This window comes from Enoplosus armatus, chromosome 1 (assembly GCF_043641665.1).
Source record: "Enoplosus armatus isolate fEnoArm2 chromosome 1, fEnoArm2.hap1, whole genome shotgun sequence".
Classification (NCBI taxonomy): domain Eukaryota; kingdom Metazoa; phylum Chordata; class Actinopteri; order Centrarchiformes; family Enoplosidae; genus Enoplosus; species Enoplosus armatus.
The window spans coordinates 3,879,240-3,892,624 of record NC_092180.1 but is presented as its reverse complement, the minus strand read 5'-3'; the positions used below and the strand labels follow the sequence as shown (position 1 = coordinate 3,892,624).

At 42.9% G+C, this 13,385-nt stretch overlaps 1 protein-coding gene across 1 annotated transcript in view; it reads right to left on the bottom strand.

Moving 5' to 3' along the window:
- Positions 1-13,385, bottom strand: part of nav2a (neuron navigator 2a) — a 98,033-nt gene that overhangs the window by 58,669 nt on the left and 25,979 nt on the right. The window contains exons 3-6 of the mRNA XM_070909148.1: positions 12,052-12,104; positions 2,345-2,417; positions 1,028-1,271; positions 739-795 (exon numbers count right to left, since the gene is read on the bottom strand). Of these exons, the coding sequence (XP_070765249.1) occupies positions 739-795; positions 1,028-1,271; positions 2,345-2,417; positions 12,052-12,104 (427 nt within the window). The remainder of the gene's footprint in view (positions 1-738; positions 796-1,027; positions 1,272-2,344; positions 2,418-12,051; positions 12,105-13,385) is intronic.

The following is a 13,385-nucleotide window of genomic DNA, read 5'->3' as shown; positions in this document are numbered from 1 at the left end:
GTGTATACTTTTGATTGCGGTGGAGAGCACCAGGAGAGTCTCAGCTCTTTGTCTTGTAGCAACACATGCTGACCAGAAGGTGGGGCCATTGCATTGCTTTGGGGAGGAGCTGGTGCGGGGCAGGTGCAATGCAAACAGAATCTGGGATGGGCAGCATGCAAAACCACATCCTAAATCCTATTTCAAGGTGCATCATCACATAATATGACACTGCATGCTAAAAAAGAGGCAAATGTGAACGCAAAAAGACTAAAGCTAAATTTAAACAACACATTGTAGACGCACACTCCAGCCACAGATTCTCTCTGTGTTAATTATTAATGTCACATTATATGGGGGATGTGCTTGTCAAGCAAACCCACACACACACACACACACACACACAAGCACACACACACTTACTTAAGGGTTATCTAAAGGTCTTTCACAGCCCATTTAGCAGACTTGCCAAATGAGGCGCGTTGCCAGACAGACAGGGCCGTCTGAAAATGGAGCCTGTAGCTCCAGTTCCTATCTGTTCAACACTACCGCTCATGCATATTAGATAGTGCTTGTAGTAGAGATTGCCCTTAATCACAGACAAAGAAACAACATGAAACTCATTACAGTACAAAATAAATGTTATCCTTGATTAGGGGCAATTTCTACCTTCCTATTTCCAGGAATGGGAAGGGACAGGAGGTGTGGTGGAAGAAAGAGAGGAGGGAGCAAGAAAACAGAAAGACAGGGGAAGCTGACCTAGAGGTCTTTTTCTGACCAAGGGAAAACTTGAGTAGTTTACTCTGAGACCCATCCCTAGAGGAGAAGAAAAGAGATATGGAAGAGGACAGAGAGGTCAGGTTTACATTGATAAATGGCAGGAAGTGTGAACAGAAACACTGAAATGACAAAATGATGGATTAGAACAGCAGAAACAGCAAGAAAGTGAAAAGAATACAGAGACAAACCCAAACGCCCAGTTTCAAGGTTACTCCTAATATTTCCAGTTTCTAGAGTTAGCGTGAACGGGCCTAGCGAGCAGCCTCACCTGGACTGCATCTCGGCCTGTGCTGCTTTCTGGGCTGTAAGGGCAGGAGTCCCATGCGGAGAGTGGCTGAGCTGGGCCGGGGCGCTGCTCTGCTGGCTCAGGGGAGGGTGCGTGCTCTGCGACTGGGCGGTGGGTGGGAGAGAGGGCTGGGAGTTCTGCCGGTGGGCCTGCTGCTGCTGTTGTTTGTAGCGGGACAAGCTGAAGAAGAGGCCGAGGATGGCTTTCAGATTACCATTCCGAATCTCTGTGGGCCAGGGAGAAGGACAGTGTGGGATATTACAAAGGAAAATGCAATAGGTGTATGAATGAAGGCAAAAACGAGTGTTCCTTCCACCATGCCAAAGACAGCTGCAGGTCTGTTCTGTGCTAAGAAACTAAAGCTGCTAACATGCTACAGGGTAGCGCTATGACTGCCTCTGTTACTGGTTGTTATGGCCTATTCATATATTGCTGTTATACTGTGATAATGACTCATTCCTTTATTGCCCTTAACCCACTTACTCCTTCTTAGTATCACAGGCAGAAAGTCTCCTTTATACCTACTCACGTCAAGCCGGCAGTGTAGTCCAAACCAAATGTGACAGAATAACTGATGCGTTTATGACCAAAAGCAACTTTGTACATTTGACTTTTAATGGTCTCAAAAGGACTGAAAATCCTCAATCACCGTCTCCTTTCTTCGTGTCATTCGTTGCTGTCGCGTATTTTCAGTTCAATTCCTCAGACTTATACTAGTTTTAACTGAACTGCAAAGCTGTATTCAACAGCAGCCTGAAAACGCAACAAATACAATCGAATCTGCTGTCTACTGGTGACTTCAGCTCTCCAATCTATCTTACTTGCATGTTGCCGGACTGCAAGAAGAAAGTCACACGAAAATACCTGGAGAACATGTTCTCCTTACAGAACAGAGAACTGACCCAGTGTCTTTTCAACAGATTCACCGTTCTGCCCAAAGATAACACTAGTAGTATTAGTAACATTACCATTATTGTTCCTAGGTTCCCTGCGTGAATAATATGATGTAAGCCAACATCAATCTTTTTTTGGAGTAGGCTACAGTTAAACACATATAAAACTAATGTACCGAAAAGACCACAATAGTGCACTATTGTGATCTTTTTAGTGAGTTAGTTCTATATGTGGTGTAATCATCCCTATCAAGCCTATATGATGTAATGTGTGTTGTCTGGCATTAATGTAGTGTGTCCTGGCAAAAGAGCTTGCCAGTAAAAATGTCTCAATGTATCAGGCTGCTATTCTTTACCTTCTTTCAATAGCACAAAGGACATTCATTAAATAGCGAGTCCAGCTTACCCTCTGAAGACAGACCCTGGATGTTGACTCCTTTGGCTGCCAGGAAACTGAGGCAGGCATCGATGTTCTCAATCTGGACAGAGAGACACAGACACAGCTGTAAGACACTGCACCCTGCACATTTCCATGTGAATTTGCATATTTGTATAATGTGAGGAAGCACGCTGGTCTGTCTTTTGCACGCTTCTCCTGAGAGCGTGATGGCAAAACTGGAAATGAACATCTACAAATCTATCGAGAAAAGGAAAGTTGGCAGCACAAAACGTACTAACGTGTTCCAGTTTTCAGAAAAGAGGTGCTGAACATTAACACTGACATGGGTGAAAATGTTGGGAGTATAGATAGTATATCATTCAATATTCATTGGTTTGATACTGTTGGACCAGTGAAAAATAGGCAGCTACAACAGGAGACTAAATCTGTTCATGTTTATTGGATAGCCTTTGGCAGTAAATACCTATTTCATGCCAGTAAGCATACATTTTAAATCTTAGAAATGAACCACAATGTATTATTTTAATAATATAAAATGCTGAAACATCTGTATCCTGCATCTGGATCCAGATCTGCACTAAAATGCACAAAAACGAACAATCTGATCGACTGAACGTATGAAGTATTTGTATGAATCTTGTTCAGGAATATTAGGGCTTTTCATCTCGTGCTGTGCGAAGCTCAAAAAGTAATATTGGCCACGTGGTGACGTAGTCAAAACAGGTTTCAGACCAAGCAGACTTTGGCCAGCAGAGCAACACCGGAGCAAACCATCTATACCGACTAAGTTGCTATGACAGCAACCTTGGCAACCTGAGCAGACTGCTGAGCTGTCACCGCACTGCGAGAGGATTTGATAGGCAGACAGGCTTTGTTTAGAGCCCATGTGACCCATTATACACAGAGGCTGCCGGCCGGCCCACGTAATCACAAAGTAAACCACATGAAACAAGTCGTCAAGCAGAGTCACCGCAGATGAATGAGCGATCAAAGTTTACCAACTGTTGTTTTCAATGAGCAAACACACCAGGTTCAACATAAAAGATATCAACACGGCACAGCCGTTGCTCTCTCATATTACACACAGAGGTGGACTATAAAAGTGGAACAATTAAGTAAAGAATTGACCGTGAATTGGACATTATGCAGGATGCACAAAGGTTAAAGAAGTGCTAAATCTTTTTTAGCATGACATTTATTACAAGTGAGAGTAGATTTATAACACGCTGAGACTAATCTGCCACAATGTACTTACAGCAAACCCACTTTGAAAGTACGACAGCTCAAACATAATCTCACAGCCGAGGGAGTACAGATATAGAGCAGTGATACTCCAAGTGGTTTCTAAACTGAAATACATATGAACTGTGTCCTTTGTAAACACGGCCGGGTGTGGGCTGCAACCGGGAGGGTCCCGCTCACTAAAGATTAATGACATGATTACACTTAATATGCACAGACTAAATATAGCTTGACCTACAGCTCCCTCTGTGGTTTCTCTGTTAGGAAGTATCCGGCTGTGAGGTGAGAAGCTGAAGTAAAAGCTCATTTACATCCGCCTCTTAAAATATGTTAACGTCTACTGACTGCAGAAACTGCAGGTTACTCCACAAGTGCACTACTAAATCTACCACATTACTTTTATTTACACTCACAACCATGCTAGTTTCAGTTACATCCCCGGCATACTGTTATCCGTTTCACCCACTGCTATAAGAATGTTAATTACCTCGACTACAACATTATTATTACTGTAGTTATACTCAATATCATAATAGTATTAGTTACATCCACTACTGTGTTACTGTTGTTGTTGTTGTTGTTGTACATCCAACATCATATTTTTAGCAGTTAAACCCACTACCACATTACTGCTATTACTTCCATCCACTACCACAAAAATGAACACATTATTATTAATCCATCCACTACTTGATTACTATTACTTATACTACTCCTAATATGAGATCCATGTTAGTGTGTGGAGAGGCTGGTGGACTTCGGGTCATTGATTGAGTCGAAACAACAGTGCTGCTCCTGCTGTCATTTCCGTGACCTCTGATCCCAGAAACAGCTGCTGGAGGGGCTGACATATGCCCGCCTTTGAGGTGATGCAGCAGAAAACTTAGGAACAGTAGGAATGCAGACTATGGCCATCTCCAAATACCACAGGCTCCTTAAAAATAAACCTCTCTGAAATACCCCTCCGACATACCCAGAGACTTTCCTTAATACCCCGGGCCTAAACCTCATCTGAGTGCCTGAACCACTCCCCTACTGCCTCAAATTCCCTGGTATAGCTGAAGTTTAAATAGCAGCTGCCTGCAGAAAATATGCTTCATTAAGATACCCCATCACAAATGCCATGCCTGTCCTGCTGAGATGCTTCCAAGCCCCGCCTCTCAGGGGGTATAAATACTGAAACCTCTTGCTATTTAAAACCTGCAGGGACCAGAGCTCGGGAAAACCAGAGGAACACTATTCAACTCAACAATCTCCCATCAGCTGCAGAGCCTGACATCTTACCCAGTCTGTTTTAAATAAATATACCAGTCACTTTAATCTATGATCTGTCCCTTTAGAAATCTTGGCCTTGTGTATTCTTTTATTGCTGTATATCACTGATCAGTCTGTGAATTTGCAACATCCCCAGTTCAAATCCAGCCAGACGACCTCTCTGCTGACAGCTAGAAAATGCATTGATGACGATTTTGAAAACTGGCTTTATGTTCCACAAAGTAAAAATAATCATTTGCCATTTGTAACTTCTCAGATGCAAAGATATTCTTGCTTTATTTATTCAATATCACTTTAAATAGAACAAACAAAATAAGCTATTTGAATTATGAATCTATCATTCATCAATGAAACAATCAGCTGCAGGCTTACTGGTGACGTTACTGATTTACTTGACGTCATGTTTAACCAGTTATCAACAGGAATAAGACAACTGCAGAACCAAACAACAAAATCCATCCAGAAATACAACATGTTTCACTAAGCCGTTTTCTGCGAGGCTGTAAAAGTCTGATTTTATGTCCACTTCTTAGGCTCAGGCTTTGGCTCATTACTTTTCTGTTCTCCACAAACTTAGTGCTGAGACACTTAAATGATTGAAAACATACATTACAGTAAAAGTTTCCAAGTATGCCGACACACAAAAAGTCAAAGGAGTAAGACGACCAAATCAACGAACGGCATCCTCTCCTCAAACAAAATACCTCTAAACAAGCCCAGAGAAAAATCCACAACAAGTCCTCTCAGACACTGAGCGACACCACCGGTAGCTCCTACCTGCCTGGATGTGTGATGTGTTCCTGCAGTGTGACTGCTCTGTCTGACCTCACACCTCCACCCGGGCCACCGTCACCTCCTGCTCTGCTCCGGCTCCCGGCAGCAGCGTGGGGCCGGCCAGCCAACAGCCCTCTGAACAAACACACGTCTTCCCATCACAGGGATGCTATTGTTGAGTGTGTGTGTGTGAGAGAGGGAGAGAGAGAGAGAGAGAGAGAGAGAGAGAGAGAGAGAGAGAGAGAGAGAGAGAGGGAGAGAGAGAGAGAGCTAAAGAGAGGGAGAGCTAAAGAGAGGGAGGGATTGTGTGTGTGTGTGAGCGTTACGTGTCTGAAGCAGGATTTGACTGATAGGAGCTTTTGAAGATGGATACTGAGGCCGATATTTTTAAACCAAAGTTGCTGATCTTAAGCAATGATTTTCTGTATTTAAATTTGACTGTTTTCACGTCAAAACATTCCAAGTAATTAGTCTTTTTCCCAGAACCACATTCATGTCAGAAAGAAAAAGAGCATCAAGGGACGTAAAGTCTCATCTTAAACTAGACTGCTGTTGCTGTAGGTCTGTGAAGCCCACTGAGACAAAGTCTTTTATATCCAACTATAAGAATAAGCTTGATTGATGTAATACTTTAAGTGTTAAGCAGTTGTTTAACCACACCACCACAGCTACGCAACACTAGTTTCAGCTCTGGGATTCACATCTGTCTTTGAATGATAATCGCTGAAGTAATTCCTGAGATCTGGGAACATGTCGAGATCGCTAAACGAGAAACACGAGCGGTCAGACGACCAGACAGATTGTAAACAAGGCAACAGATCATCTAAACCGCTTCATTTGGAGGTCAAACAGAAAGTTAGTGCACCAAAATGTCGTTAACAATCCTTTGTTGCACCGGTAGGTCAAAGCTGAACCAGAAGTTGGTCTTTAAACTGCGATGGATGTTTACAGTTTATAATCTTATCTATAATTTTACTGTTTGCCTTCTCTTCCTAATAAGTTTGGCAACCTGGAAGTTTAATATTAACGAGCAAAACTACAAAAAAATAAGCCCCAAGTTGCAATAAACTGGATTTATTCTTTAAGCTGTGAATTAATAAAAGCAAATGTTGTATGCAGTATGCAGAAAGCCCAACAGCGTAGGAGATCCAAATTAATTCTGGTCTTATCAGGAAGATGTTGGATGATATCTGATACTTCAGAAAAACCCAATATTGGCCCGATATGTTATCTATCAGTCTGACTCTGGTGTGACGACACCAGCTTCACTGCCGAAAGCTCTCTGTCATTTGATTCTCTGACTGTTGGAGTCTTGTGGAATCTGATCACGTGTGTGTGTGTGTGTGTCTGTATATGTGTCTGTAGGACTGTGTGGTTAAATCTGCCAGCGTCTGCCCACACATACTCACACTGTCTCAGGAGGTTTCACAGATCACAGCTACCTGCTCACCTGCCGAACTTTGACATCTACCTCAATAATTCTCTCTCTCTCTAGACAGAAAAATGTATGCAGAGGTTTCAGCACCTCAGAGACGTGTTGCTTTTCACTGCGTATTGATAACAAATGCACACCAGCAGCTATGATACACACCATGATGCAAAAACTCCAGGCAGCATATTCTGTTTTGTTGCTTCTGCAAATTCATTTCTATACACTCGCGGCTGTTTATTTATTCAATAATCACATTATGTTCCCAGTGTTTATTTTGTCTTTTAATGTATCATATTTCGATTATTGTTATCTCTTTATAAGATGTATTATTCTTTATTTTCGTTTCTCATTTTCTTCTCATTTTTGCTTTCACAAATAAAAACACACATTTCTTCAGGCTACATCAACATTTCCCTGCTGAACTTTGTACAGAATTATTAAGGCGAAGCTGCTTTAATTTGTTGAAAAACACCTTTGGGTTGTCTTTGCTTGTTCGGAAGATATTTGCAAATTTGTTTTCATTTAAAAGAGGCCACATACTTCTAAAGTTGAGGTTTCTGGAATCACTTCTTGTACAATTTACGAACTGTTGTTTCTTATCTCCTATGAATAGACTAATTGTTATTGCAACAGATGACTTACTTATGCAACAAATGAGCACAGTATGTCTGTGTATGTACAACGGGTGGACAAAATAACGTGAACACCTTGCTGTGCATCATGCCTCTCTCTCAAGGTCTCATGAAAAAATGATCACAAGCTTCGCAGAGTTAGCTTTCGTAGCACGGCTGCTGTATTGGTTTCTGTTATTTTGTCCACCCCCTTTTAGATGTTGCTCAGGCCTCAGCAGCCTCATGTGGGCTTCAGGGCCAATAAAGGTCTGGGCCCTCTGAAATAAAGATTTGGGGTTTGTTATATTCGGTTGCTTAGAACCAGTAACTGTGATTGTTGAGTCATGTGATCACCTGAGTTCTGACCAGCTGACGCAGTTGGGGATTTCTCTTTCTTTCAACGTACACACACACACACAGAAACACACCGCTCCCTTTGATCAAACATTAACCAGCCTGTTGAATCATTGATAAAACATCTCTTGGATCTTGTCCTGCTTACCTGCGTAAAGCTTCACCATCTACAAAAATACTAAAATTCATCCGTGTCAAAGAAAAAGCGCCCACCTACCCGCCAGTCTGAATCTGTGATCTTCGCTGCACAGACAGAGTATAACTACACAGAGACGTGCGCGGCTGTGTGCACTCAGGTGAAGTACTGGGTGTGCTCTGATCAGGTAAAAACTGTGTGGAAGTGTTAAGTGACACTCTATTGTCAGGCTAGTTTAACACACAATCAGCAAAGAGCCAGACATGAAGTGGAAGAGCTGTATCCTCGATGGCTGTTGATGTTTCCTTCAGGCTGTCTTTCATCAAGCCCATTTAACACCTGGTTCTGCTGGTTTCTACTATGTGGATCTCTGTCAGTCTGCCTCTACTTTTGCAGCAGTAGAAAATAGGCAGGTTGGAGAGGATAAACCAGGTCATTAAAACGGGTAATGATAATGTAATTTAAAGGCTCAGTTAATCACGCATGTATTTTCTCCCTTACACCATGTGGACGTTGCCATACAGAACATTTAGATTTCATTTGTGCATGTTTTGAGATATCTGTCCCTTCAATCCCTATACAACGGAGGTGAAAGGAATTTAATTTGGGGTGATACCAGCATTGAAAAAGTCCATTTAAAAGATTCAACAGCAACATCTCTTTGAGGAATCAGTGTCCTGGTGCTCTGGATAATCCACAGAACACGTTGCCAACAGTCTTCTTTTGAACTACTTTCTACCAATGAAATAGTCCCTTTAAGTTCTGCTGAACTTTGTTGGTCCATAGTATCTGAAGTAAAACGTTAAGAGACTAAAGTACTGGATGACATGAGGATGATGAAAGGTTCGGCCTCGTTTGATTCCCCAGCCCTTAGCAGGTGAAATCTAGTTAACGTCAGAAGCTGCTGCTTTAACACGACATGCTTGGACGAGACACCTCTGTGTATGTTTGTTTGCGTGTCTCTGTGTGTGCGTGGCATCCTGTGTGGTTTTAACAGCTCAGTGTCAAATCAACACTGAACCCGCACACACACACACACACACACACACACAGAGCCTGACTGGGTGGCAAAGGTATGACCCGGCGATGGGGGTCCGTTTAACGAGGATGTGACAGTTGTAAAAACAGCCTCTCACTTCGGCCTGGATAGCCTGCATGCTAATCAGCTAGCGTGAGTGTGAGGTGAGAGTTCTACGGTTTCTTCCACTGATGGAGCTTATTTCCATGTTTATTCGTTTATAGACGGAGGTTAAGTCAAGTGGTGGTAATTGGCAGCAGCTTTGGAAGCTTTAGGGGTTTGAAAGCAATGAAATAAAGTGCAGTAAAAAGGGGGCTCTCATACTCCTCCACCCCAGCTGCCAACTAAACTCTCAGGACCTGTGTGTGTTAGTGTGTGTTTGTTTTGACAGTACTACCACACACAAAGCAGACATTTGCATAATGACTACGGTTGCACCTGCCCTTAGCACTGCTTGAGTGCCTCAGATTTTGCTTTAAAGCTGACAAACCAACTGAGATTATAAGCAGCGATCAAAAAATACTCACATACACACACACACACACACACACACACACACACACACACACACACACACACACACACACACACACACACACACTTTGACAGCCACAATCCAATAAACAACATCACATGGCTTGAATGCACACTAAAAATATTTTTTTCTTTCCCTCATGACTGACACACACACCATCTATGTACATTCAGGACACAATCACAGACATATTATTTGGAACCACTTGATTTGTCTTCTATCCTGCAATCGTCTTGTCTTTAAAATAAAAGTCTGCTGTGTTTGCAGATGACAGAGGGGCTGGATGTGAGAGGGGCTACACAGGATGCTGATAACAGCGCAACACAACCGCAGACAGACGCCCAGACCACTGAGACCAAAGAGTGCAAAACGCTCAATTACAGGCGACTGGGGGTGGGGGGGGGGGCGTAATCAGCGCTAATGGGAAAGGCCTAATTGATAGTGAGTGGGACAGGAAGTAGAGAGGAAGCTGAGCCATTTTCAAGTGTGAGTTAGTACATTTCTATAGCGAAAAAGAGACAAAATCTATAGCAAATCAATATTCAAACGGAGGTATATGAAGAGGAAAAATGAATGGACGCCGATGGATTTGGGTTTACAACCTGCTTATATGTAGATGAATTACACTTTGCTGGTTCTTAACCTTTTTTCAGGGCTATCTGTAAATTAAAGGCATCTGTAATCCAACCATAAAGAAAAGGACCCAAACATCCTAAAGACTGGAACACTCCCAAATTGACTGACAGGTTTTTTTAAATACAGGAACAGTAAACAACAACTAATTACAGTAGTAATATTTGTAAACAGCATAGTGTACATTTGGAATTTATCACAAAGTTGGCTCACTTTTGACAGAGGTAGATCACCATGGTAACCTATGCTGCAGGGCTAACCCTGTTTCCATGAGTCCATTCTGGTTTTAAAGCAGAGCTTTATAGCTAACGCAGGGACAGTTCATCACACTAAGTATAATAATGACGATTAAAGCTGCATTTTAATTGCACAAAGTTTCTTTCATTCCCGGAGGGATTTCTGACAGTGTAGATGCTTTTACACCATTATTCTGTCACTGCAGCTCAGAATAACATGAGGCAACTTTGTGACGATAACTGGAAATATAAACTGTGGCCTCTGTTGTCTTCTATTAGAAAAATAATCCACACGCTGTTAATTAGCTCCCAGTAAATTAGAAATGCAACGTTTTGGTCAGATAGACCTTATCAGACATTACATTTCTTCTCCTCTCTGCATAAGAAACATTACTTTTTTTATATGCATCACATACTCACATTCATTCTATTCTACTCTTTTTATTTTATTGTATAAATTTAATCTCTTTGAATATCAGGTTTTGCTGTCGCTGTAACGAATGTTACTGCGGGTATCTAATTTCAGACTGACTGAATTTGCTTCAGCTCTACATTTTCTGTTATGATAAATTGAGAATAGATCCTGACTGATACACTTTCAGACTTTACTATCCGTAATTCACAGACATAATTAAATCAGCACCAAAACTTACAACATGGCAGAACACAGAAACAGACCACCATCAAAACAGGAAAACAGAGCGCTAAAAGAGGCACCAGAAATCAATAACAACAGGATGTCCTCATAAGTATAGCAATATGGGTCCACGTGGGTAACGAAGAGAAAGGGTTCAGGGATCAGCTGTGCTTCCACCTCCTCCTCAGTTGTTAACTATGGGTGTGTATGTCTCGGTCTCTCTCCGGTGCTTTGAGAGGCTTCAGTAGTCTGGCTGGTGGCCAAAAATAGCCCCCTCAGCTGGCACACTGGCCCAATTTGCGACCCTTCACATTCAGCGGAGGGCAGCCCTGCCCAGGGCACTGTCGGCTCATTTCCCACAGAGAACACAAAACTATGAAAACACTGAAATCCCACCAGCAGCGTTACAAAGGACAATCCCACTTACATTGCTGCTAAATGTCACAGTAGACAAAATCCCATCAAAAGTGGCTGTAAACATTGTCTTTGTCATCAGCGCTGATGCTCCCTGCCTGCTTTCACTCCTGGAGATGAGAGGAATGCTGCCTCCTTTGCAAGTGTAATAAGATGAGGCAAAACTGGCCCCAAAACCAAAGCCTGTGATGCTTTTAACTGAGCGCCAACTGCCAGAAGTCTGAGCCAAGACCACAAAAGTAAAAATAAATGGACTAACCATTACATCTACAACTATTCACCAGCGACTTTTGCACCGCAGCTCCCAGCGAGGGCCACATGAGTCGGTGAGATTGGACATCAGAGAGGTTTGTTACTTCACTCACAGAGGTACATTTCTCCGTGTTCTGCCAAAACAAACTTAGAAGGTCACTTACCATCTGAGAACGGCTCTTGGGACAGCCATTGATATCGTCAATCTTCTCATTGGCTGAGGGGAGACGGAAAGAGGAGGCAGAGACAGAGAGATAAAAGGCGTGTTTGGTTAATATAATCCTCTCTTTTACTTCCAGTGGAGATCCCTGTGTGTGTGTGTGTCCCACACAGTTGCTGGCTGAGTGAGGAGAGCTGAGGTGTTCATGCCGGTGACTGTGACCCCCCTCCTCCCCCACCCCCCTCCCACAGAGACATGAAACACTATCTGGTCACAGCAAATGGGAACGGGGCCGCTGGGGGCCCGATCGAGATGTATGTTGTGCTGCTTCTTTTCAAAGGGGGGCGTGTTTGTGTGTGGTGTCGAGGATTCCTCCCACCTATTAGAGGCCCAGCCCACAGCAGCTGAGACACGGCCGTCAGCTCGCAGCTGACAACTGTGCCAACAGCACGGCCTCCTGCGTCAGGAGGCGTGGTGAGGCCCACAGCGCAGCTCCACCTCAGGACCACGTACCGCACCACCTACCCTGCCAGAAAATATTCCTCTTCCTGTCCGGTGAGTAAATACGCAGTGTGTTCATGTCGACAGCCTTCTAATACACACATATAACCAACTGCAGACACACAGAACCAGGCGTTACAACAGTGGCTCCCAAACCTTTTGGATTGTAACCCCTTGAAATAAAGCTGTGTTGACTTGTGACCCCTTGTCACAGGTTGCATATGCCCACGCATTGTAGTTCAACCAAAAAAGCATAAAAACTTACTAACATTTCACATTTGATTTGCTCAAATTTGAAATGGTAGGTTGATGTAGCCATGTGATGTATGCAAACAACATGTCCCTGTCTATTTACATCTGGAAAATAATGAATTACGGAGAAGAAGCATCATCCTGGTGAGTATATTCTCTAAAACTTGTATAGCATTCCTTACTCATATAAAACCTAACACATAACATAACACTACAACTGTTGGCTACAGCTTGTTTTTTTGCTCGCTGTAGTGACACCCATGAGAGACAGCTACACATTTTACAAGTGCAGAAAAAGTGAGCAACTGCTTACAAACCAGGAGTCAAGACTGTGTAAAAGCTTCTTTGAGAAGAGAAAAGTATCCGAGGAGCCGAGGACAAAGCATGACATCTTAAAGGGTCACAGATCTTGCTGAGATGATCTTGAAGTTTTCCTCCAGGACAGTTCATAAGAGCTTTACTGATGACCTAGATCTGGTGGTTTGCCTCTTTCAAAATCCTGACCTTGAATGTGAGTTGGTCAGATATCTAAACAGGTGCCACATCCGATCCCAGTGTGGCTGTTCGGACACCAGCAGGCTGCTC